At 46.2% G+C, this 25,665-nt stretch overlaps 3 protein-coding genes across 3 annotated transcripts; all 3 read right to left on the reverse strand.

Moving 5' to 3' along the window:
* Nucleotides 1–684: 684 nt before the first annotated feature.
* On the reverse strand, nucleotides 685–12,134 carry LOC120390461 (chemokine-like receptor 1). The gene is made up of 3 exons (XM_039513157.1): nucleotides 12,060–12,134; nucleotides 2,951–3,051; nucleotides 685–1,713 (listed from the first exon to the last, which is right to left on the reverse strand). The coding sequence occupies exon 3, from the start codon at nucleotides 1,639–1,641 to the stop codon at nucleotides 778–780; it is 864 nt and encodes a 287-aa protein (XP_039369091.1). The 5' UTR covers nucleotides 1,642–1,713; nucleotides 2,951–3,051; nucleotides 12,060–12,134; the 3' UTR covers nucleotides 685–777.
* Nucleotides 10,681–11,547, reverse strand: LOC120390601 (chemokine-like receptor 1). The gene has a single exon (XM_039513332.1). It carries the CDS (start codon nucleotides 11,545–11,547, stop codon nucleotides 10,681–10,683), a length of 867 nt encoding a protein of 288 aa, XP_039369266.1.
* LOC120390602 (chemokine-like receptor 1) lies at nucleotides 11,565–24,120 on the reverse strand. Its single transcript, XM_039513333.1, has 3 exons — nucleotides 23,258–24,120; nucleotides 20,125–20,154; nucleotides 11,565–11,619 (listed from the first exon to the last, which is right to left on the reverse strand). Exons 1-3 carry the CDS (start codon nucleotides 24,118–24,120, stop codon nucleotides 11,565–11,567), a joined length of 948 nt encoding a protein of 315 aa, XP_039369267.1.
* Between the last annotated feature and the right edge of the window lie 1,545 nt (nucleotides 24,121–25,665).

Genomic DNA, 25,665 nt, shown 5'->3' on the forward strand with positions numbered 1-25,665 from the left:
TTTAATAGTCGCTAATGGAGTTAGGTGCCAAATTCCCACTGATGTTATGATTTAAGCACCTAACTCACAAAGGTGCTTTTGAAAATCACACCAGTAGAAGCCTAAGTCAATTCAATTACATCAGGTAATAGCAGACAGCTAAAAAGTGACATTTAAGTTTTTATATAGAAGTCTAAATAATAAGGTGGGTAAACTTGAGAGCCTCCTATTAAATAGGGATATCAATATAACAGGCATCACAGAAACTTGGTGGAATGAAGATAATGAGCATTTAATTTAGGATTTAACCAGTCTTAACATATTGTAACATAATTCTCTAACCAATTATATCCCACTAACCTAATTAACTGACACCTAGCAAAATTAATTATACAGCCGACAGAAACACAGTTTCATAGACCCCATGGAGCTTCAAGAAACACCACATTTCTAAGCTGAATTTGTCTAGGTTCAAGTTCTGTTCACTCGATCGGGTTACACCTTCCTCTGCCAGACTGAAGAGCCCGTTATTAAATATTTTTCCCCACATAGGTACTTACAGACTCTAATCAAGTCACGCCTTCACCTTCTCTTTGTTAAGATGAATAGATTGAGCTCCTTGTGTCTCTCACTCCAAGGCAGGTTTTCAAATCCTGTAATCATTCTCACGGCTCTTCTTTGAGTAAGGCAAAAAAAATTCACTTGCTAAAAAAGACAATTTTGGGGTCAAGAGGAAGTTACAGGTCCCAGCGAAGAGAATTTTTTCTCCATGCAAATATTGACAATTCATCCATTCCCCTATTCAGCCGTCTCTGTCCCTGAGTTGTCAGTGGTTTGGGGGTTGGGTACACGTTGCCGGTACCTCTGAAACTCTTCCTCCATGGTGAGGTAGAAGATGGGGTTGAGGCAGCTGCTGAAATATGTCAGGATACAAGCAAAAGTGCTTCCCGTGTTCAGAAGAGTCTGAGGGTACGTAGCTGAGATCTGCAGGAAGGAGAAGACGTGATACGGCAGCCAGCAGAGGAAAAAGGTCGGGATCAAGCCAAGAAGGATCTTGAGTGGCTTGGTGGACTGGATCAGCCTGTTCCTTCTCAGCTTGGCAGTGAGAATAATGTAGGAGGCTGGGATCAAGATCAAGACTAGTGGGATCAGAAACCCAACCAGGAACTGGATGGCAACGGCAGCCTTCAACCTCCTTTCATCCAGCTGGAAGCTCATTCTGATGCTGGCAGATGAGTGCAGGGATTCCCAGAGATCACTGTGCCGCAAGCTGAACCCAACAGACAGGGCCCACATGCCTATAGCCATCTTGAATGTCAGGAGGGGCGTGCGGTGGTTCTGGGCCCACTCAGGGTGTCCCACTAGGATGCAGCGATCGACACTGAGGGCCATGAGGAGGAAAGCACTGAAGAACATGTGGAAGGAGGTGACGGTGCTGCTCAGCTCATTGGCCGAGTCTAAGTCCAGGATGAAGATTGAGGTCAATCTGAGGGGCAGGAAAATGATGAAAATTAAATCGGCCACGGCCCGGCTCCAGAACCACACGGCGCTGGCCGTCCTCTCCACACGGCAGCTGGCAACAAAGAAGGCGTAGCCGTTCAACGGCACCCCGGCGAGGAAAGCCACGCCACACAGCACCAGTAAAAGGACTGGGAACTCCATTCTTGGAAGAGTTGTAGTCACAATATCCCCTCCTTCACGTCAGGGTTCGGTGGGGACAGTTCAGATGTTGTGCTGAGCAAAAGAAGGAAAAACAATGAAAATGGCTCCAGGACAGGACAACGACAGAGAGAGACAGCCACCGAGTTTATAATCTCCTTAGACTTTATAAGGTCCCCAGATCCTGAGCTGAACACAAATAGGATGAAATCCTTGTAGGCCAATGGTACCAATGATTTGAAGACCTTAGAAGCATAGAACCAATGGGTTAGAAGGTGACCACAAGGGTCATCTCGTCTAATCCCCTGCCAAGAAGCAGGACTTGCGTCTGTTCTGTGCCCAAACGTTTTTTGTTTTGACATAATATTGTTTTTTTGACTACACCAAACATTAAAAATAACCCCCACATATGCTTCTTACCGCAAAGTTGGATTTAAGGGCAAGGGGAGGTGGGCAATGAGGGGGGCCAGTCCAAGACAGAGATTGAAGAGACACACACACCCGCCACCCTCCACAGCCTCATCAAAATTCCCAAATAATCTTCTTGCTGTTAGTATCCCAAAGGATCTGGTTATTCCCGTCTTTGTTAAAAAAAAAAATTAATGAGTGATCACTTCCACTCCACTTTTTTTTGTTTTGAAATAATGGAATTTCTGAAAGAGAGTCTTCCTCAGTCCCCCTTCATTTTGAAGTGGAGTTTTCATGTGGTTTGGGTCATGTCGGGGGGTGAGTTAGTGGAGCAGGCACAATCCCCACCGAAAGATCCCCCCTGTGAAAACCTCCAGTGATGGAGAGAAAATCCCCAGGAGGAGAAAAGTAAGATTGAAACAAGGACAACAACAAAAAAGCTGGCCAAACATCGGAGGAAGAAGAGACCTGTAATCAGCTAAAAAAGGAAGGATATTGCAAGAGTCTATTGTAGTGGTTAGCCAGGGAGTTCCATCCCAGACTTTCTCACTGAACTGCTTGGGGAGCCTGGACAAGTCACGCCACGGCCCCGTGCCTCAGTTTCCTCTCCAAACATTAGAGTGTGAGCTTGCTGTGGCCAGACCTCTTTCTCCCTCTGGGTCTGTGCAGTGCCTGGCACGATGGGGCCCCCGAGCTCGGTCAGTGTCTATGCACCACCCTGCGTGATGGGAGCCCATGACCTCTGCCAACAGGACCCACAAATAATTTCAACTGGTTCTAACTGCAGTGGATGAGGAGACGGGATGGGGACAGCTGGAAGGGGGGAGATCCAGGGGGCATTTGTGTGGGCGGCGGGACAGAATGAGATCCAGTGGGGCAGATGGAGTTTATCTCGTGTCCTTACCTGTGTCTTGGAGGACGCAGCGTCTCAGAGTCGACCTCTGTCCAAGGTCCCCAACGCGATGCCTGCAGCTCTCCCAGACTGGCTCAGCCCGGAGCAGGAAGCTGTTCATGTGGGGCGGGGAGAACAATGAGTGGAGGTCACAGGATGTGGCTGGGTCCGAATACTTCTGCAAAGCCTGGAAGGCCTCTTGCACCCACAGCTACATGCAGATGTTATGCGAACCACAAGCTCCTGTTAGAATATAAGTATTCAGGCCTGCGTGTAGAGGCCTAGACTTTAAGAACGTAGGTGTATTTTTATCACTTAGCTAGTTACAGGGGTATAAAAACAAAGACTCAAAACCACAGTCTGCCTGTGTCAGGGCCTTCTCTCACTGTGACAGTCTGAGGCCTGGTTCTTAGGCTAAGGCCTTTGGCTAAGCAGCGGGGGCAGCCATACGCTGGGAAGCAAATGGTCACATCCTGAAATCCCAAACCCGTCACGCTGAAAGGAGAGGGTTTGGGGCTGTTAGGAAGACGTTCCTGTCCTGATAGTGCCCATCGCCACCAGGTAAAGAAACAGCTCTTGAGATGGTTAAAGAAAACTTAGTTTGACAGCATCCTGTCTGGCAATAAATCACTTGTCAATGGTTGCAGTTGTGAAACCCTCATTTCTGTCTGTTTCATCTTGACCCCCCAAACACACACACTTTTCTATTCTTAATCTGTCTGGTTCTCTACTTGTTTCTGTTTGTTGTATAATTCATTTTGCTAGGTGTAGATTATTGAAGGTAGTGGGATAAAATTGGTTAGAGAATTGTCTTACAATATGTTAGGATTGGTTAGATAAAGTTCAGTAAAATAATTGGTGAAGGTATAGCTGAGATATAAACTGGGGTCAAACAGGAAGTGGGGGGAAGGGAAATTGGAATCACACTTGCTGGACATTAACCCCAATGAACATCGCATTGTCTGCACTACGGACTGCTGGTCGTTTGCTGTCTCCTTGACGAGAACCAGGGAAGTGGGAGGGTGGAGGGAAACCCTCTAACAGCTCCCCCTCTTTGCTGGTCCCTAGCAAGTTGTCTGCATCACGCTGTTCACTTCCATGGACCCCCATCGGAAAGCAGGGGCTGAGACAGCCACGTCCAGCAGACTCCACCCTGCGAGGTCCCAGGAGCATAGACAGCAGCTGGGACTCTGCTCTCCAGCCCTTCCTGGCTGAGGAAAGCGAACAGAACCCTGCTGGGAGTCGGACGCGTGAGATTCTCAGCCCTGCCTTTGCTGCACCCCTCAGCCCGGGCCATGTTACAGGCCAGCGAACGCTAAGGAAACCCTCGCTCTGTGCTAGAGACCACACAAACCACAGCCCAGCCTCCAACCTGCCTTCTTGTTTCATCATTTGCCTGGAGGCCTCAGGCGTGGAGGCACTTTTCTCAGTTAGGAGCAGGGAGGTGATTTTCACTCTGGATCCAGCCCTGGTGCAACCGCCACTGGGATCCTGTGTCCGGTTCTGGTGCCCACCATTCAAGAAGGATGTTGAGCAACTGGAGAGGGGTCAGAGAAGATCCACGAGAAGGATTAATGGACTGGACCCCGGTCTTGACAGAAAGAGACTGCAGGAGCTGAGGGTGTTCAGGGAAGGCTGGGCCACAGTAGCGGCTCAGTGAAGATGCTATTTATGCTTCTCCCATCGGCGTAGTTAATTCCCCCACCCCCTTCCCCCCGGAGAAGTGGTAGCTGTCCTGACAGGAGAAGCGTTATCTACACCGGGCATTAGGTCAGTATAACAACGTCACCCGGGGTGGTGGGTTTCCACACCCATGAGTGACATAGTTATACCAACATCAGTTGCTAGTGTAGACCAAGTGAAAGGGAAGGTGACACGGTGACTTGATTGCCAATTTCTGAGAAGCAACTGAAATGCATGTGTGCTGCCATCCACTGGCCAGGTGTTTTACTGTACCCCTTTCAGGATTCTCATTTGTCTTGTGTACCCCCAAGTTTCTCCTAATTTTAAAACTGATTATTTGCAAAATCAGACATAAATATACAAGTTTCACTAGTACTGATAAATAGTTTACTTTTTCATTTTACCATATACTGATGAAATACATCAATTGGAATATAAATAATGCACTAACATTTCAATGGACAGTATATACAGCAGGATAAAAAAGTCATCATATGAAATTTAAGTTAGTACTGACTATGTTAGTGTTTTTATGTAGCCTGTTGTAAAACTAGACAAATATTTAGATGAGCTGATGATGTACCCACAGGAAGATCTCTGTGTAACCCCAGGGGTAAATGTACCCCTGGTTGAGAACCACTGCTATACACTTTTATCCAAAGGCTCATCTGTGATTTGTTGGCTGTGACAAACATGACATTGTGTTTGCTTCACAACTGGCTGGTGGATGTGTTTGAATCTGGAGATTGGCCAGCAATGTAGAGAAGGGCGGAAACTGCATATATTTTGACCAGGAATATCAGGATTCATTGAGACACTGTTTTAAAAAGTCACTTTGACAGGGTTCCTGTCGTGCAACCTGGACTGTGGGACATCTGAGCCCTGTGCCCCACCAGCCTGAGGTATCCCTCTCACACTGTGATGCTGTGTCAAGCTGCAAACTTCTCGCAAATCCTACACTCCACAGCCATAGCCAGGCAGGAACACACCCTGCTGAGTTCCATGAATGACCTCCCAGCCACTCATGAACCACCAATAGGGAGGCTCCAGTCAATTCCCTCCGGCTCCCTGGCCTTGCAGTCCAAATATGTACAGTCCTGTATTAGTGAGAAGCCTGGAAGTGTAAATTCATTGCCCAGTCTGCACCTCCCCTGATGTGTAGAGCAGAAACACCAGCTTTGGAAACTGAGCTGAGATTTCACAAGCACTTCCATCAAAACACACAGTTCTAGGTAGAATATAAAACAGGTTTATTAACTACAGACAGATTTAAAGTGATTATAAGCATCAAGCACAGAGATCACAGTTGGTTACACAAGAAGGAAAAGTAAATTTGCAGTCTGAGTTAATTAAACTAGACAGGATATGAATCAAGCTGTGTGTCACTCTGGCAGGTGGTACAAGCAGGTGACAGTTCCTCAATACACAGGCAGGGCTTGTCTTCCAGCCTAATGCCAAATTTCCCCAGTTCAAAGTCTTTGTCCTTCAGATGTGTTTCCAGGTGTTGTGGTGGGAGTGATGCCAAGTGGTGATGTCGCTTCCTATCTTTTATAGTTTCTTCCAGTTTGCTGGAAATCCACTTTGCTATGACTTGGGTCAAACAGTCTCCATTGTCTACGTGCTCTCTCTAAGAAATCTCCATTGTATACAGTTTCTGAGATAGTGGCTTCTTGGATGAGGGTTGATGAGCCAGTAATGCTGTCTGGCTCCTCTATTGTCCTACCTGAAAGGCTGGTTGTGGGTGTTCCCAACATCACAACTTATTGATATGACAGTGGTGAATATGGGGGTTCCGGGTGCTGTTCTGAGGTACAGAGTGCCACAGCCACCCACATTTTATTTAAAGTCCCCAATATTTTATACACCTCCTCACTCCTTTGGTTTCCAAAACAGAGCTGGATGTTTCTGGTTTTCTAAAACTTTTGGTGGGGTTTTGTAGCGTCGCCAACTCTAAGAATTTGGTTGTGGCATTCTCCATGCTTGTCCTTTTCCTCCAAGCCTCAGATCCTGGAATTGGATGATTATGTGGGAATTTCAGCTTTCATTCTTTCTTTCTTTCTTTCTTTCTTTCTTTCTTTATTTATTTATTTCTTTTTTTTTTAAGTTTCCAGCCTTTGCCGTTGCAGAGAAAAGCTTGAAATGCTGCCCGCCCCCCCCCCCCCAAATCATAAAGCAAAAAAAGAAGGACCCAAATGTCTGTCTTTTCAAACCAATCTCATGATGTTTTAGGGGGCAGCTCATGAGTTTTGAAGGCTCAGGTTTGGCAATGAAGAGACAGGACTAGATTTTAAAAAGTGGTTAAGGGAGTTAGGTGCCAAATTCCCTATAGGAGTTTAAATCAATTCATTTATATCAGACAGCTAAAAAGTGACATTTAAGTTCTTATATACAAATGCTAGAAGTCTAATAATAAGATGTGTGCACTAGAGTGCCTTTTATTAAATGAGGAGATTGACATAATAGGCATCACAGAAACTTGGTGGAATGAGGATAATCAATGGGTAATACTTGGTTTAGTAATAGCATGTTACAAAATATATCGGAAGGACAGAACAGGCCCTGCTGGTGGGGGATTGGCATTAGATGTGAAAGAAAGCGTAGAGTCAAATGAAGTAAAAATCTTAAATGAACCAAACCGTACCATAGAATCTCTCTGGATAGTAATCCCGTGCTCTAATAATAAAAATATTGCATAGACTAATAGACTTTAAGGTCAGAAGGGACAATTATGATCATCTAGTCTGACCTCCTGCACAATGCAGGCCACAGAATCTCACCCACCCACTCCTGTAACAAACCCCTTACCTATATCTGAGTGATTGAAGTCCTCAAATTGTGGTTTGATGACCTCAAGATGCAGATAATCCTCCAGCAAGTGACCCGTGCCCCATGCTGCAGAGGAAGGCGAAAAACCTCCAGGGCCTCTGCCAATCTGCCCTGGAGGAAAATTCCTTCCCGACCCCAAAAATAGCGATCAGTTAAACCCTGAGCATGTGGGCAAGACTCACCAGCCAGCACCCAGGAAAGAATTCTCTGTAGTGACTCAGTAGCAGTAGGGATATATTAGCAACCACCTGACCAGGATGGTGATAGTGACTGTGAAATGCTCTGGGAGATTAGAGAGGCTGTTAAAATAAAAAACAACTCTATAATAATGGGGGATTATCAACTATCCCCATATTGACTGGATAGATGTCACTTCAGGATGGGACACAAAGATCATTTGTTGACTCCTTAAATGACGGCTTCTTCATACAGGTAGTCCTGGAACCCACCAGGGGAGAGCCAAATCTTGGTTTAGTGCTAGGTAGAGCACAGGATCTGGTCCAAGGGGTGAATACAACTAAACTGCTTCATAATAGTGACCATAATATAATTTAATGTATCAGGCCTATGGCAGGGAAAACATCACAGCAGCCCACCACTGTAGCGAAGAAAACTACACAAAAATGAGGAAGTTAGTTAAACAGAAATTAAAGGGGACAGCGCCAAAAGTGAAATCTCTGCAAGCTGTGTGGAGACTTTTTAAAGACACCATAATAGAAGCTCAATTTAAATGGATCCCCCAAATTAAAAAAACATAGTAAGGGAACCAAAAAAGAGCCACCGTGGGTAAACAACAAACTAAAGAAGGTTCCAGAGGCAAAAAAGGCGTCCTTTAAAAGTGGAAGTTAGATCCTACTGTGGAAAATAGAAAGGGGCATAAACTCTGGCAAATGAAGCGTGAAACTATAACTAGGAAGACCAAAAAAAGAATGTGAAGAACAGCTGGCCAAAGATGCAAAAAGTAATATGAAAAAAAAGGTTCATCAGAAGGAGGAAGTTCCCTCACCAAAGACTCTTAAGCAAAGTAAGCTGTTGTGAGGTTAGGGGGAAGGTCCTCCCATGGATCAATAACTGGTTAAATGGTAGGAAACTGAAGGGGATGCTTATGTTCATTTTGGATAAAATGTGGTTTGCAGGGTGCTTATGCATAGGGAAGCAGGCTGTGGCTCAGCACCCTAGGGCCATTCTAGAGAAGGCCGAGATGGGGAGCTCGGCATGTGGAATGGAGAACTATGGGTATGTGATAAACAAATCCATATATGGAAAGGTTAACTCTGATTGGTTAGAGGTTCATGTTATGTAACTTGTAATGTAAGTGCCACGTGCTATAAAATAGCAAGGGGAGGGGCTCCTTGCTGGAGGGACTCTGCCTCATTTTTGTACCAGGGGCTCTCCCTTTCTATATATTGAATAAAGCCTGGTTGAATCGCATCGCATCAAAGTCCCTTGATTTCTGCCCAGCATCTGACCCATTGGGAACCACAAAATCCCAACAAAACAAAGGGTAGAATGGAGACAGATAAATAGTGGCGTACCCAAGGATGATCTGGAAAAAGAGGTAAACAGTGAGGTGGCAACATTTTCAAGTGATACAAAACTACTCAAGCCAGTTACGTTCAAAGCAGACTGCGAGGAGTTACAAAGGGGTCTCACAAAACTGGGTGACAGCAACAAAATGGCAGGTGAAATTCAGCATTGATAAATGCAAAGTAATGCACATTGGAAACCATAATCTCAACTATACATATAAAATCATGGGGTCTAAATTTGCTGTTACCACTCAAGAAAGATCTTGGAGTCACTGTGGATAGTTCTGTGAACACCTCCACTCAGTGTGCAGCGGCCATCAAAAAAGCGATCAGAATGTTGGGAATCATTAAGAAATGGATAGATAATAAGACTGAAAATATCATATTGTCTTTATATAAATCCATGGTACGCCCACATCCTGAATGCTGAGTGCAGATGTGGTCGCCCCATCTCAAAAATGATATATTGGAATTGGAAAAGGTTCAGAAAAGGGCTACAAAAAATGATTAGGGGTATGGACCTGCTTCCATGGGAGGAGAGATTACTAAGACTTTTCAGCTTAGAAAAGAGATGACTATGGGGGGATATGATAGAGCTCTATAAAATCCTGACTGATGTGGAGACAGTCATGACTGAAGTGTTATTTACTCCTTCCCATTACACAAGAACTAGCGGTCGCCAAATGAAATGAATAGCCAGCAGGTTGCAAAGAAATAAAAGGAAGTATACAAATAAAGAAAAGGAAGTATTCCTTCACACACCGCACAGTCAGCCTGAGAAACTCTGTGTGAAGTATCTCTTCACACAACATATAATCAGATTGTGCAACTCTTTATCAGGGTTATATTCTGTTCTGTTCTCATTGACTCACAGCAAGGTTCCTAAGGGCCTAAACACTTTTAAAAATAGGCCTTAGACCCTTTTGAAAATGTTACCCTTTTTCTCAACAAACACAGGAAAGAAAGCTCCACTGGGAGCAAAGATGACAGAGAAGATGATGAGAAGAACACAGATGATGAGAAGAATAATGACTCAAGGACGTAGAAAAGGACAGACCATAGAAAACAAAATTCCCCCAAATAATCTAAAAACGAGCAAAACCAAGAATCCATATATTTTGTTAAAATGACAGATTCACACATTCCAAGGCTGCAAGGGACCATTGTGATCATCTCGTCTGACCTCCCGGGTCACATGGGCCAGAGAACTGCCCCAAAACAATTCCTAGAGCAGAGCTTATAGAAAAATTTCCCAGCTTCATTTAAAATTGCAAAGTGATGGAGCATCCACCACGACCTCTGGGAAATTGCTCCAATGGTCTGTTATTCTGACCATTAAAAATTTACACTTCATTTCCAGTATGAATTTGTCTAGGTTCAACTTCTGTTTACTGGATTGTGTTAGACCTTCCTCTGCTAGACTGAAGAGCTCGTTATTAAATATTTGTTCCCCACATAGGTACTTACAGACTATGATCAAGTCACCTCTACACCTTCTCTTTGTTAAGCTAAATAGACTGAGCTCCATGATTCTCTCACTGTAAGGCAGTTTTCTAATCCAGTAATCATTCCTGTGGCTCTTCTATGAATAAGGCCAAAAAATTCACTTGCTAAAAAAGACAATTCTGGGATCAAGAGGAAATTACAGGTCCCAAAGAACAGAATTCTTTCTCCATACAAATATCAACAATTCCATCCATTTCCCTATGCAGCTGGCTCTGGCCCTGAGTTGTTGGAGGTTTGGGAGTTGCGTGCACGTTGCCGGTACCTCTGAAACTCTTCATCCATGGTGAGGTAGAAGATGGGGTTGAGGCAGCTGCTTAAATATATCAGGACATAAGCAGAAGCCCTTCCTATGTTCAAAAGAGACAGAGGGTACTTAGCTGACATCAATAAGAAGTAGAAGACGTGATACGGCAGCCAGCAGAGGAAAAAGGTTGGGATCAAACCAAGAAGGATCTTGAGTGGCTTGGTGGACTGGATCAGCCTGTTCCTTCTCAGCTTGGCAGCTAGAACGATGTAAGAGGTTAGGATCAAGATCAAGGCTAATGGGATCAGAAACCCAACCAGGAACTGGATCGCAATGGCGGCCCTCACTCTCCCTTCATCCACTTGGAAATTCATGCTGATCCTGGGAGGTGAGAGCAGGAATTCCCAGAGATCACCGTACCTCAAGCTGAACCCAAGAGACAGGGCCCACAAGCCCAAAACCATAATGAAAGCCAAGCAGGGCGTGCGGTGGTTCTGAGCCCACTGAGGGCACGCCACGAGGATGCAGCGATCAACACTGAGGGTTGTGAGGAGGAAGGCGCTGGAGAACATGTGGAAGGAGGTGATGGTGCTGCTCAGTATATTGGCCCAATTTAAGTCCAGGATGAAGAAGGAGGTGAATCTGAGAGGCAGGAAAATGATGAAGATTAAATCGGTCACAGCCCGGTTCCAGAACCACACGGCGGTGGCCGTCCTCTCCACACGGCAGCCGGCAACAAAGAGGACGTAGCCATTCAATGGCACCCCGGCGAGGAAGACCACGGCACAAAGCACCAGGAAGGGAACTTGGAGGTATTCCATTCTTGGAAGAGGTACAGTCACAGTATCCCCTCTTCCTCCTCCCGGCTCGGCTTGGGCAGTGCAGACGTTGTGCTGAGCAAAGGAAGGAAGAGCAATGAAAAGGGCTCTAGGAGAGGACACAGACAGAGAGAGACTCTTCTCAGGGTTTATAAACTCCTCAGATCCTGAGCTGAACTCAGATAGGATCACATCCTTTTAGGCCAATGGCACCAATGCTTCGAAGATCTTTGGAGCACAGAGTCAGAGAGTCAGAAGGAACCACAAAGGTCATATCATCTAACCTCCAGCCAAGATGCAGGATTTGTTGTGTCTATTCTCTGCTCAAATGGTTTTTGTTTTGCCTCTGATCTGTGACAACAGGCCCCACAAATAATTTCAACCGGTTCTAACCAGAGCGGATGAGGGGAGGGGTTGGGGGCTGCTGGAAGGGGGGAGATCTGGGGGCAGTGGTGTGAGGGCAGGACAGAAGGAGATCCAGTGAGGAAGCTGGGGGGGTTGCCTCATTACCTTACCCGTGTCTTGGGGAATGCAGCGTCTCAGAGTCGACCCCCGTCCAAGGTCCCCAATGCGACTCCTGCAGCTCTCCCAGACTGGCTCAGCCCGAAGGAGGAAGCTGTTCATGTGGGGCGGGGAGAACAATGAGTGGAGATCACAGGATGCAGCTGGGTCCGAATATTTCTGCAAAGTCAGGAAGGCCTCCGACACCCACAGCTACATGCAGATGTTATGTGAACCTGAAGCTCCTGTTAGAATATAGATATCCAGGCCTGCCTGTAAAGGCCTAGACTTTAAGAACTTAGGTGTATTTTTACCACTTAGCTAGTTACAGGAGTATAAAAACAAAGAATCAAAATCACAGTCCGCCTGTGTATGGGCCTTCTCTCACTAGGATAATTCATTAATGATCTGGAGGACGGCGTGGATTGCACCCTCAGAAGTTTGCAGAAGACACTAAACTGGGAGGAGTGGTAGATACGCTGGAGGGTAGGGATAGGACACAAAGGGACCTTGACAAATTAGAGTATTGGGCCAAAAGAAACCTGATGAGGTTCAACAAGGACAAGTGAAGAGTCCTGCATTTAGGAATGAAGAATCCCTTGCACTGCTACAGACTAGGGGCTGAGTGGCTAAGAAGCAGTTCTGCAGAAAAGGACCTAGGGGTTACAGTGAACAAGAAGCTGGATACGAGTCAACAGTGCGCCCTTGTTGCCAAGAAGGCTAATGGCATTTTGGGCTGTATAAGTAGTAGTGTTGCCAGCAGATCGAGGGATGTGATCATTCCCCTCTATTTGACATTGGTGAGGCCTCATCTGGAGTACTGTGTCCAGTTTTGGGCCCCACATTACAAGAAGGATGTGGAAAAATTGAAGAGTCCAGTGGAGGGCAACAAAAATGATTAGGGGGCTGGAGCACATGACTTATGAGGAGAGGCTGAGGGAACTGAGATTGTTTAGCCTGCAGAAGAGAAGAATGAGGGGGGATTTGATAGCTGCTTTCAACTACCTGAAAGGAGGTTCCAAAGAGGATGGATTTAGACTGTTCTCAGTGGTAGAAGATGACAGAACAAGGAGTAATGGTCTCAAGTTGCAGTGGGGGAGGTTTAGGTTGGATATTAGGAAAAACCTTTTCACTAGTAGGGTGGTGAAGCACTGGAATGGGTTCCCTAGGGAGGTGGTGGAATCTCCTTCCTTAGAGGTTTTTAGGGTCAGGCTTGACAAAGCCTTGGCTGGGATGATTTAGTTGGGGATTGGTCCTGCTTTGAGCAGGAGGTTGGACTAGATAAACTCCTGACATCTCTTCCAACCCTGAGATTCTATGATTCTATGATAGTCTGAGGCCTTGTTCTTAGGCTAAGGCCTTTGGCTAAGCAGCAGGAGCAGCCCTAAGCTGGGAAGCGAACGGTCACATCCTGAAATCCCAAACCCGGCACACTGAAATAAGGGGGTATTGGGCTGTTAGGAAGACGATCCTGTCCTGATAGTGCCCATCACCACCAGATGAAGAAACAGATCTTGAGATGGTTAAAGACAGCACCCTGTCTGGCAAGAAATCCCTTCTCAATGGTTGTAGATGTGAAACCCTCATTTCTGTCTGTTTTATCTTTATGGCCCTCACTTTTCTATTGTTAATCTGTCTGGTTCTCTACTTGTTGCTGTTTGCTGTATAATTAATTTTGCTAGGTGCAGATTATTGAGGGTAGTGGGATACAATTGGTTAGAGAATTATTTTACAATATGTTAGGATTGGTTCAGTAAAATGATTGATTAAGGTATAGCTGCGAATATTACTATATAAATTGAGGTCAAAAAGGAAGTGGGGGAAGGGAAACTGGAATCACGCTTGCTGGACATTATGCCCAATGAACATCACATTGTCTGCACTACAGACTGATGGTCCTTTGCTGCCTGCTGTCTGTGTGACAAGAACCAGGGAAGCAGGAAGGTGGAGAGAATACCCTCTGACAGCTCCCCTCACTCTGCTCGTCCCTAGCAAGGTGTCTGCATTACGCTGTCCACACCCATGGGCCGTCGGGCGGGACCCCCATCGGAGAGCCGGGGCTGAGACAGTCATGTCCAGCTGACTCCCCCGTGCAAGGTCCCAGGAGCAGAGGTGCCATCTGGGACTCTGCTCTCCAGGCACTCCTGGCTGGGGAAAGTGAACAGAGTCCCGCTGGGAGTAGGACGCGTGAGAGTCTCAGCCCTGCCTTTCGTGCAGGGAACCCACCCTCGCCTGGGTCATGTTACAGACCAGCCAAGGCTAAGGAAGTCCTCACTCTGTGCTGGAGACCACACAAACCACAGCGCAGCCTGCATCCTGCCTCTGTCATTTGCCTGGAGGCCTCAGGCATGGGGGCATTTTTCAGCTCAACATGAGTTCCCAGAGCCAACAGGGCACCGGCCGTCCTGGGATGCATCAACAGGGGAGTCTCGATTAGGAGCAAGGAAGTGATTTTCCCTCTGGATCCTGCCCTGGTGTGACCACAGCTGGGATCCTGTGTCCAGTTCTGATGCCCACCCTTCAAGGAGGTTGTTGAGCAACTGGAGAGGGTCAGAGAAGAGCCACGAGAAGGATTAACGGACTGGACCCCAGGCTTGGCAGAGAGAGACTCCAGGAGTTCAGTCAGGCTCAGTAAAGACACTATCTATGCTGACGCGAGAGCTTCTCCAATCAATGACATTAATCCACCCCCCTGAGAGGTAGTAGCTGAGTTGACGGAGGAAGCAATGTGTACGCCAGTCATTAGGTCGGTATAACAGCGTCACCCAAGGGGGTGGGTTTTCCACATCCCCGAGCGACGTGGTTGTACCATTATATTTTGCCTAGTGTAGACCAAGAAAAAGGGAAGGCGACGGGATGACTCGATTACCTGTTTCTGACCAGCACCTGAATTGCACGTATGCTGCCATCTACTGGCCAGGTGCTTTTACTGCCATCGTCAGCCCTGAGCCTTTGGATAACAGTCTGTAGCAGTGGGTCCCTGAGGATATGCAGAGAGGTCTTCCGTGGGGTACCTCAGCTCATCTAGATATTTGGCTGATTTTACAACAAGCTACATAAAAAGCACTAGCCTAGTCAATACAAACTACAATTTCAAACAATGACTTGTTTCTACTGCTCTATATGCTGTCCGCTGAAATGTAAGAAGACTATTTTTGTTGCAATTTATTTATTTTATAATTATATGATAAAATGAGAAAGTAAACTATTCATCAGTCTAGTGTGCTGTGACACTTGTATTTTTATGTCTGATTTTCTACAGAAGTAGTTTTTAAGTGAGGAGAAACTCGGGAGTATGCAAGACAAATGAGACTCCTGGAAGGGGTAGTAGTTGGGGAAGATTGAGAGCCACTGGTCTGTAGGATCTTTTCCCATTGAGATGTGGCTACCTCTGGGGTGAGGCATGGGGCTGCTTATCCAAGTGACAGGGAGGAATTCAGGATGGGGGCCTTATGTGGGAAGTGGGGTGGGGTCAGGGTTCCTGGAACAATTTGTGTAGTGGGGGTACTGAGGGCTACTAAATGATATGATGGGAACCCCTTCAGTTCAGGGGCTGTGGCACCAATGGGTGGAGTCAGGAGGGATCTGGGGAGGCTGCTATGGGGAGAGGGTAGGGAAATGGGGGGCTGCTGTGGGGAGTGGGGTGGTGGCAGGGAGGTACCTGGGGTAGGAGGTGGGGAGACAAAGACAGATATGGGGAGGCCATTGTGGAATTCACCATAGCATTGAAGCTGGAAGGTTTAATCTCACTTTCTTATCTATGTCCTGGGGGAATCAGACACGGCATCTCAGAATTGAGTCCCCCAAAACACACACACACCATCTGCAGCTCCCCCTCCGCACAGACTCTGTCTGGGGGCAGGAAGCTGTCCTCTCAGGGAGGGGAAGAAAGGGGGGTCTCAGCGGGGGTGAGAGATGCTCACAAAGCTGGGTTTGCAAAGCCTCTGAGGCGGCCAGCTCCGTGCAAGGCTCAAGCAGCTCAGCTCAGATCTGGGGCCGGCTGTGACGAAGGGTCTGATCCCGTCTGCAGAGACGGTCGCCCACATCCGGGGTAGCCACAGCCCGAGAGCAGGAGCTGAGCTGCAGCAGCATCATTGCAGAAATTCAGCCCGTTCACACCTGGAGACACACCAGACTCAGCTTGGGCCCCTGAACTGCCGCTGAGTCAGGAGTGATTCATGCGTGGGTGCTGCCGCCCTTCACCCCCGGTCACCCCACGAACATCCTGGAGAGACCCTGCCAGGTGGCAAGTGGATCGTGAGTCTCTCGTTTCATTGGCTGTGAGCCACACGACATAAAGTCTGCTCCACGACTGGCTGGTGGATTGGTTGGGTGCTGGAGAATGCCAGCGATGTAGTGAAGGGTGAAAGCTGCATGAATTTTGGCCAGAAATATCAGGATTCATTATAAGAACATAAGAACATAATAGGCAGCAGGTTTAAAACAAATAAAAGGAAGTTCTTCTTCACGCAGCGCACAGTCAACTTGTGGAACTCCTTACCTGAGGAGGTTGTGAAGGCTAGGACTATAAGAATGTTTAAAAGGGGACTGGATAAATTCATGGTGGCTAAGTCCATAAATGGCTATTAGCCAGGATGGGTAAGAATGGTGTCCCTAGCCTCTGTTCGTCAGAGGATGGAGATGGATGGCAGGAGAGAGATCACTTGATCATTGCCTGTTAGGTTCACTCCCTCAGGGGCACCTGGCATTGGCCACTGTCGGTAGACAGATACTGGGCTAGATGGACCTTTGGTCTGACCCGGTACGGCCTTTCTTATGTTCTTATGCACTTCCACAGCCATCCCCAGGCAGCGACACACCCCGCTGAGTCCCAGGAATGTTTCTCCCAGCCACTCATGAACCATCAATACGGAGGCTCCAGTCAGTTCCCTCCAGGTCCCCGGCCTTGCACCCCAGACCTGTATCATCCTGTTCTGCTCAGAAGCCCGGCCAGTGTAAGTTCATTACCCAGTCGGCGCCTCCCCCGATGCAGAGAGCACAAACACCAGCCTTTGGAAACTGAGCTGAGATTTCCCAGGACGTCAACCAAACACACCGGTTTAGGTAGAATATAAAACAGGTTTATTAACTACAGACAGATATTATGTGATTAAAAGCAGTGAGCATAGAGGTCACCATTGGTTACCTAAGAAATAAAAGTAAATTCCCAAGCTGCAATAATAAACTAAACTACTGTGGCTACCTGGTAACGCTACTCAATACACAGGCTGGGCTTCTTTTCCACCCCAATAACAAACCTTGCCAGGTCAAAGTCTTTGGCCTCTAGACGTGTTTTCAGTGAGGCCAAGTGGTGACATCACTTCCCCTCTTTTGTAGTTTCTTCCATCTTGCTAGAAAGATCTTTTCCTATGACATGGGCCAAACAGTCTCCATTGTCTATGTGTTCACTCTGAGAAAGCTCTATAGCAGATTTGGGGACCGATAGCTTAGTAGTTTGAACATTAGCCTACTAAGCCCAGGGTTGTAAGTTCCATCCTTGAGGGGACTACTTAGGGATCTTGGGCAAAATCAGTACTTGGTCCCGCCAGTGAAGGCAGGGGGCTGGACTCAATGACCTTTCAGAGTCCCTTCTAGCTCTATGAGATAGGTATATCTCTATATATTATTATTCTTAGATGGGAGCTGATAAGCCAGTAACGCTGTCTGGCTCCTCTCTTGTTGTACCTGAAAGGATGGTTGTGGATGTTCCCAACGTCACAACTTATTTCAGTAACACACAAATAGCAAAATTCACAACCTCACATACACTGACATCAGGTACAATTCAACAGGATATTAATAATCAACAGATCAAGACTATTTTAAATGATACCTCACAAGGCAGACTTTGTTCATAGTTCTAGGACAGTGTTGAATATGGGGGTTCCAGAGTGCTATTTTGAGGTAAAGAGTGTCCTTTTTCTCCAAGCCCCAGATCCTGGAATCAGATGATTAGGCAGGAATTTCAGTTTTCTTTTCTTTTCTTTTTTAAGTTAAGTTTGCAGCCTTCATTTTTACAGAGAAAAGCTTGAAATGGCCCCATGAAAAAATCATAAGCCAAAAAAAAAAAAAGAATCCAGATGTCTTTCTTTTCAAACCAATCGCATGTTTTAGGGGGTGCCTCATGAGGCTTGGGCTTGGCAATCAAGAGATAGGATTAGATTTTTAAAAGTGGCTAAGGGAGTTAGATGTCAAATTCCCATTGAAGTTAGGAGTTAAGCACCTAACTCACATAGGTGCTTTTGAAAATCTCACCCGTAGAAGCCTGTCAATTCAATTACATCACATAGTGGCAGACAGCTAAAAGGTGACATTTAAATTCTTATATACAAACGCTAGAAGTTTAAATAATAAGATGGCTGAACTTGAGTGCCTCGTATTACCTGAGGATATCGATGTAACAGGCATCACAAAAACTTGGTGGAATGAGGTGTGACAAAGCTCTGAGCCTGTATTGGTGGGTCCCGCGCTTCCAGGCAGATTCAGTAGCCTCAAAAGCTCGCTAAGGCCCTCAAAATGACCTCCCTTTCCCAATATGGCGGCAAAGGTCACAGCTTATTGAGCTACTTTCATCACAGGCCAGTTTAGGAGGTGAGGAGGTGGAATGCCCACAGTCTGGGGGGAACCCAGGCCCACCCTCTACTCCGGGTTCCTGCCCAGGGACCCTAATGGTAGCAGCTGTTGGCAGCTTCCCTCCACCACTGGTGCTGCTTTGATTCCCTGGGCCGCTTCCCTTTTCCCAGGCTTCACCCTTACCTCAGGGTTCAGCAACACTTCCTCTCCTCCAGCTCCTTTCACTGGGCTCCTCTTGAGAGAACTGGCAGGGAGAGCCTTTAAAGCAGTGTAAGTGGGACCTTAATTGGTCCCAGCTGTCTCCATTAGCCTAACACCTTTAACTGACCCTTTCTCAGTTAATTGAGGTCAGGTGCCAGCATTAGCCTAACGACTTTAACTGTTTAAATTGATGTCAGGTGTCTTGATTGGCCTGGAGTAGCCCTTGTTTGGCTCTCCAGGGAACAAGGACCTGCTCATTCTGAGGCTGATATTCCTGCTTTCCACTGCCCTCTTATATCCTTCTGGCCTGAGTCTGTCACAGAGGATAATCAATGGGACACAGTAATACCAGGGTACAAAATATATCGGCAGCGCAGAACAGGTCATGCTGCTGGGGGAATGGCACAATGTGTGAAAGAAAGCGTAGAGTCAAATGAAGTAAAAATCTTAAATGAACCAAACTGTACCATAGAATGTCACTGGATAGTAATTTCATGATTGACTAATAAGAGTACAGCAGTAGGGATATACGACCGACCACCTGATCAGGACGGTGACAGCGACTGTGAAATGTTCTGGGAGATTAGAGAGGCTATTAAAATAAAAACAACTCAGTAATAATGGGGGATTTCAACTATCCTCATATTAACTGGGTACATGACATTTCAGGATGGGACAAAGTTTCTTGACACCTTAAATGACTACTTCTTGGAGCAGCTAGTCCTGGAACCCACAAGGGGAGAGGCAATTCTTAGTTTAGTCCTAAGTAGAGCACAGGATCTGGTCTAACGGGTGAATATACTGAACCGCTTGGTAATAGTGACCATAATATAATTAAACTTAACATCCCTCTGGTGGGGGAAACACGACATCAACCCACCACGGTAGCATTTAATTTCAGAAAAGAGAACTACACAAGAATGAGGAAGTTAAAGGATTAAATTAAAGGATACAGCGCCAAAAGTGAAATCCCTGAAAATCCCTGGAAACTTTTAAAAGACACAATAATAGAGGCTCATCTTAAATGGATCCCCCAAATTAAAAAACATAGTAAGAGTACCAAAAATGAGCCACTGTGGGTAAACAACCAAGTAAAGAAGCTCTGAGAGGCAAAAAGGCATCCTTTAAAAGTGGAAGTTAAATTCTATTGAGGAAAATTGAAAGGAGCATAAATACTGGCAAATGAAGTGTAAAAATATAATTAGGGAGGCCAAAAAAGAATTTAAAGAACAGCCGGCCAAGGACTCAAAAAGTAATAGCAAAAAAATGTGTAAGTAGATCAGAAGCAGGAAACTGCTAAACAACCAGTGGGGCCGCTGCAAGGCCATTGGGGAGAAAGAAAATGAATTCTTTGCATCGATCTTCATGGCTGAGGATGTGAGGAAGATTCCCAAACCTGAGGAAATGTCCCAGACTGAAGTGTCATTTGGAACAAATTGATAAACTAAACAGGAATAAGTCACCAGCACCAGATGGGATTCACCAAAGTTCTGAAGGAACTCAAATGTGAATTTTCAGAACTGCTAACTGTGGTATGTAGCCTATCATTTAAATCAGCTTCTGTACTAGATGACTGGAGGAGAGCTAATGTGACACCCATTTTTAAAAACGGCTCCAGAGGTGATCCCGGCAATTACAGGCCGGTGAGCCTGGTTTCAGTACTGGGCAAACTGGCTGAAAATATAGTTAAGAACAAAATTGTCACGCACATAGATGAACATGATTTGTTGGGGAGAATCAACATGGGTTCTGTAGAGGGAAATCATGCCTCACCAATCAACTAGGATTCTTGGAGGGCATCAAAAAGCATATGGACAAGAGTGATCCAGTGGATATAGTGTACTTGGAGTTTCAGAAAGCCTTTGACAAGGTCCCTCACCAAAGGCTTTTACGGAGAGTAAGTTGTCATGAGATAAGAGGGAAGGTCCTCACATGGTTCAGTAACTGGTTAAAAGATAGGAAACAAAAGGTAGGAATAAATGCTCAGTTTTCAGAATGGAGACAACGTACATAGAGGTGTCCCCCAGGGGTCTGTACTGGGACTAGTGCTGTTCAACATATTCATAAATGATCTGGAAAAAGGGGTAAACAGTGAGATGGCAAAATTTTCAGATGATACAGTTAGGCCTCAACTGGAGTATTGTGTCCAGTTCCGGGCATCGCATTTCAAGAAAGATGTGGAGAAATTGGAGAGGGTCCAGAGAAGAGCAACAAGAATGATTAAAAGTCTTGAGAACATGACCTATGAAGGAAGGCTGAAAGAATTGGGTTTGTTTACTTTGGAAAAGAGAAGACTGAGAGGGGACATGATAGCAGTTTTCAGGTATCTAAAAGAGTGTCATCAGAAAGAGGGAGAAAACTTGTTCACCTTAGCCTCTAAGGATAGAACAAGAAGCAATGGGCTTAAACTGCAGCAAGGGAGGTTTAGGTTGAACATTAGGAAAAAGTTCCTAACTGTCAGGGTGGTTAAACACTGGAATAAATTGCCTAGGGAGGTTGTGGAATCTCCATCTCTGGAGATATTTAAGAGCAGGTTAGATAAATGTCTATCCGGGATGGTCTAGACAATATTCGGTCCTGCCATGAGGGCAGGGGACTGGACTCGATGACCTCTCGAGGTCTCTTCCAGTCCTAGAATCTATGAATCTATGAAAACTACTCAAGGGAGTTAAGTCCAAAGCTGACTGAGAAGAGCTACAAAAGGATCTCAAAAATTGGGTGACCAGGCAACAAAATGGCAGATGAAATTCAGTGTTGATAAATGCAAAGTAACGCACATTGGAAAACATCATCCCAACTCTACATATAAAATGATGGAGTCTAAACTAACTGTTACCACTCAAGAAAGAGATCTTAGAGTCACTGTGGATAGTTCTTTGAAAACATCCACTCAATGTTCAGTGGCAGTCAAAAAAGTGAACAGAATATTGGGAATCATTAAGAAAGGGATACATAATAAGACTGAAAAATATCATATTGCCTCTCTATAAATCCATGGTACGCCCATATCTTGAATACTACATGGAGATATGGTCACCTCATCTCAAAAAAGATTATTGGAATTGGAAAAGATACAGAAAAGGGCTACAAAAATGGTTTGGCGTATGGAATAGCTTCCATATGAGGAGAGATTAATAAGACTGGGACTTCTCAGTTTGGAAAAGAGATGACTAATTATGGCTGAGGTCTATAAAATCCTGACTGGTGTGGAGAAAGTAAATAGGGAAGAGTTATTTATTCTTTTCATAACACAACTAAGGGTCACCCAATTAAATTAATAGGCAGTGGTGTAAAACAAACAAAAGGAAGTATTTCTTCACGCAATGCACAGTCAGTCTGTGGAACTCCTTGCCAGAGGATTTTGTGTAGGCCAAGATTATACCAGGGTTCAAAAAAGAACTGGATAAATTCATGGAGGACAGGTCCATCAATGGCTATTAGCAAAGAGGGGCAGATATGGTGTCCCTAGTCTCTGTTTGACAGAAGTTGGGAATGGGCAACAGGGGATGAATCACTTGATGGCTCCCTGTTCTGTTCATTCCCTCTGGGGCACCTGGCAAAGGCCACTGTCAGAAGACAGGACACTGGGCTAGAAGGAACTTTGGTATGACAGTCTGGCCGTTCTTATGATCTTATGTTATGTGTCATTGACTCTCAGCTAGTTTCCTATGGGCCTAAACACTTTAAAAAATGACCCTTGTGAAATGTTAACCTTTGTTTAATAGACCTCTTGATCTTCAACAAACACAGGAAACAAGAAGAGCTGGAGATGACTGGGAGCAAACGTGACGTGATGAGAAGAATAATGACACGTAGATGTAGAAAAGGACAGACCATAAAGAACTAAATGCCCCAAAATGATCTAAAAATGAACAAAGCCAAGACTCTAATATATTTCATTATAATGACAGATTCCTAGATTCCAAAACTCGTCTTACCTCCTGGGTCACACAGGCGAGAGAACGGCCCCAAAATCATTCCTAGAACAGAGCTTTTAGAAAAACAGCTTGATTAAAAATTGCCAGTGATGGACGATCCACCACAACCCTGGGGAAATTGCTCCAATTTCTCTGACCATTAAAAATTTACACCTCATTTCCAGTCTGAATTTGACTAAATTAAATTTCTGTTTACTGGATTGTGTTAGACCTTCCTCTGCTAGATTGAAGAGCCCATTATTAAATATTTGTTCCACACGTAGGTACTTACAGACTGTGATCAAATCACCCCTTCAGTTTCTCTTTGTTAAGCTAAATAGATTGTGCTCTTTGAATCTCTCATTCCCAGGCACATTTTCTAATCCAGTAATCACTCTCGTGGCTCTTCTGTGAATAAGGCCAAAAAAAATCACAATTTGGGGATCAAGAGGAAGTGACATGTCCCAGCAAACAGAATTCTTTCTCCATGCAAATATTGACAATTCCATCCATTCCCCTATTCAGCCAGCTCTGACCCTGAGTTGTCAGTGGTTTGGGAGCTGCGTGCACGTTGCCGGTACCTCAGAAACTCTTCCTCCAAGATGAGGTAGAAGATGGGGTTGAGGCAGCTGCTGAAATATGTCAGGACACAAGAAAAAGTGCTTCCTATGTTCAGAAGAGTCTGAGGATACGTAGCTGAGATCTGCAGGAAGAGGAAGACGTGATATGGCAGCCAGCAGAGGAAAAAGGTCGGGATCAAACCAAGAAGGATCTTGAGTGGCTTGGTGGAGTGGATGAGCCGGTTCCTTCTCAGCTTGGCAGCTAGAACAATGTAGGATGTTGGGATCAAGATCAAGGCTAATGGGATCAGAAACCCAACCAGGAACTGGATCGCAATAGCGGCCTTCACCCTCCTTTCATCTGGATCGAAATTCATGCTGGTGCTGGCAGGTGAGAGCGGGAATTCCCAGAGATCACCGTACCGCGAGCTGAAAGCAGCAGACAGGACCCATATGCTTATAACCATCCTGAAAGCCAAGCGGGGTGTGCGGTGGTTCTGGGCCCACTCAGGGCGCGCCACGAGGATGCAGCGATCGACACTGAGGGTGGTGAGGAGGAAGGCGCTGGAGAACATGTGGAAGGAGGTGACGGTGCTGCTCAGTATATTGGCCCAATCTAAGTCCAGGATGAAGAAGGAGGTGAATCTGAGAGGCAGGAAGACGATGAAGATGAAATCGGTCATGGCCCAGCTCCAGATACACACAGTGCTGGCCGTATTCTCCACACGGCAGCCGGCTAAGAAGAGGACGTAGCCATTCAACGGCACCCCGGCAAGGAAGGCTACACCGCTCAGCACCAGGAAGAGAATTCGGAGGAACTCCATTCTTGGAAGAATTGTAGTCACAATATCGCCTCCTTTGCGTCCGGGCTCGGAGGGGTCAGCGCAGATGTTGTGCTGAGCAAACGATAGAAGAACGATGAAACAGGCACCAGAAGGAGACAAGGACAGAGTTTGGTTTCTACTAAATAAAATGTTTAAAAAACACACCCCTTTGCTTCTTGCTGAAAAGTTGGATTTCTAGGCAAGGAAAGGTGGCCAAGATACAAAGACAGAGATATGAGAGACACCCCCCCAGAGCCTCACTAAAATTCCCAAATAATCTTCTAGCTATTAGTTTCCCAAAGGAGCTGGTTTTCCCATCTTGGTTTTAAAAAAGGCCAGTAACAAGTCAAAAGATTTTTTTTTTTTAATTGCAAGAGTCTCTTTTAGTGGATAGAAAGGGAGTCCGGACTCCTGGATTCCATCCCAGACTCTGTCACTAAACTGTTTGGGTAGCCAGGACAAGTCACATCATGACCCCGTGCCTCAGTTTCCCGGCCAAATGTTTGTCTGTTTAGAGTGTGAGCTCGCTGTGGCCAGGCCTTGTGGCTCTGTCCAGCACCCAGTGTGACAGGGGCCCCTGATCTTTGACAAGACCAACAGGAAGGGGAGATCCAAGGAGCAGCAGTGGGGGGGTGAGAATGAGATCCAGTGGGGCAGCTGGAGGATTTACCTTATTTCCTTACCCATGTCTTGGGGGACTCAGCGTCTCAGAGTCAGGTCCCCAACGCGATGTCTGCAGCTCGCCCAGACTGGCTCATCTCAGAGCAGGGAGCTGTTCAGGTGGGGGTATATCTGGCAGGAAGGGGACAATGGGGGGAGGTCATAGGAAAACACAGAACGTGGCTGGGTCCGATCATGTCACAACGCCTGGAAGGTTTTCATCACCCACAACTACATGCAGAAGTCACACAAACCACAAGCTCCCCACCGTGCTGGGGCCCAGCAAGGCATCTGTATTTGCTGCCTGCATTCTGGGGCAGGCGGGTGGGGCACCCAGCAGAAAGCAGGGGCTGAGACAGCCACATCCGGCTGACTCCCCCGTGCGAGGTCCCAAGAGCAGAGACACCAGCTGGGACTCTGCCCTCGAACCCCTCCTGGCTGGGGAAAGCAAACAGATCCCTGCTGGGAGTGGGAAGCGTGAGATTCTCAGCCCTGCCTTTCGTGCAGGGAACCCACCCTCAGCCTGGACCATGTTACAGACCAGCCAAGGCTAAGGAAACCCTCGCTCTGTGCTGGAGGGCATTGGTGGACGTGCAGGTGAATGAACCGGTGATGGTGTGGCTGATCTGGTTACGTCCTATGTAGATATGTGGGCAGAGTTGGCATCGAGGTTTGTTGCATGGATTGGTTCCTGAGCTAGAGTTACTATGGTGCGGTGTGCAGTTGCTGGTGAGAATATGCTTCAGGTTGGCAGGTTGTCTGTGGGCGAGGACTGGCCTGCCACCCAAGGCCTGTGAAAGTGTGGGATCATTGTCCAGGATGGGTTGTAGATCCCTGATGATGCGTTGTAGGGGTTTTAGCTGGGGACTGTATGTGATGGCCAGT

Source organism: Mauremys reevesii, linkage group 24, assembly GCF_016161935.1.
Source record: "Mauremys reevesii isolate NIE-2019 linkage group 24, ASM1616193v1, whole genome shotgun sequence".
NCBI classification, from domain to species: Eukaryota; Metazoa; Chordata; order Testudines; family Geoemydidae; genus Mauremys; species Mauremys reevesii.

Bases quoted from the DNA above. Each gene is read 5' to 3' on its own strand.
- LOC120390461 (XM_039513157.1), bottom strand. From the start codon at position 1,641: ATGGAGTTCCCAGTCCTTTTACTGGTGCTGTGTGGCGTGGCTTTCCTC.
- LOC120390601 (XM_039513332.1), bottom strand. From the start codon at position 11,547: ATGGAATACCTCCAAGTTCCCTTCCTGGTGCTTTGTGCCGTGGTCTTC.
- LOC120390602 (XM_039513333.1), bottom strand. From the start codon at position 24,120: ATGGAGTTCCTCCGAATTCTCTTCCTGGTGCTGAGCGGTGTAGCCTTC. The intron at 20,155-23,257 runs ATAGGGGAATGG...TTCATTTTCTTT, and splicing joins TCAGGGTCAGAGCTGGCTGA to CTCCCCAATGGCCTTGCAGC. The intron at 11,620-20,124 runs GTTGTTTAGCAG...TCCTTTGCTCAG, and splicing joins GCCTTGCAGCGGCCCCACTG to CACAACGTCTGCACTGCCCA.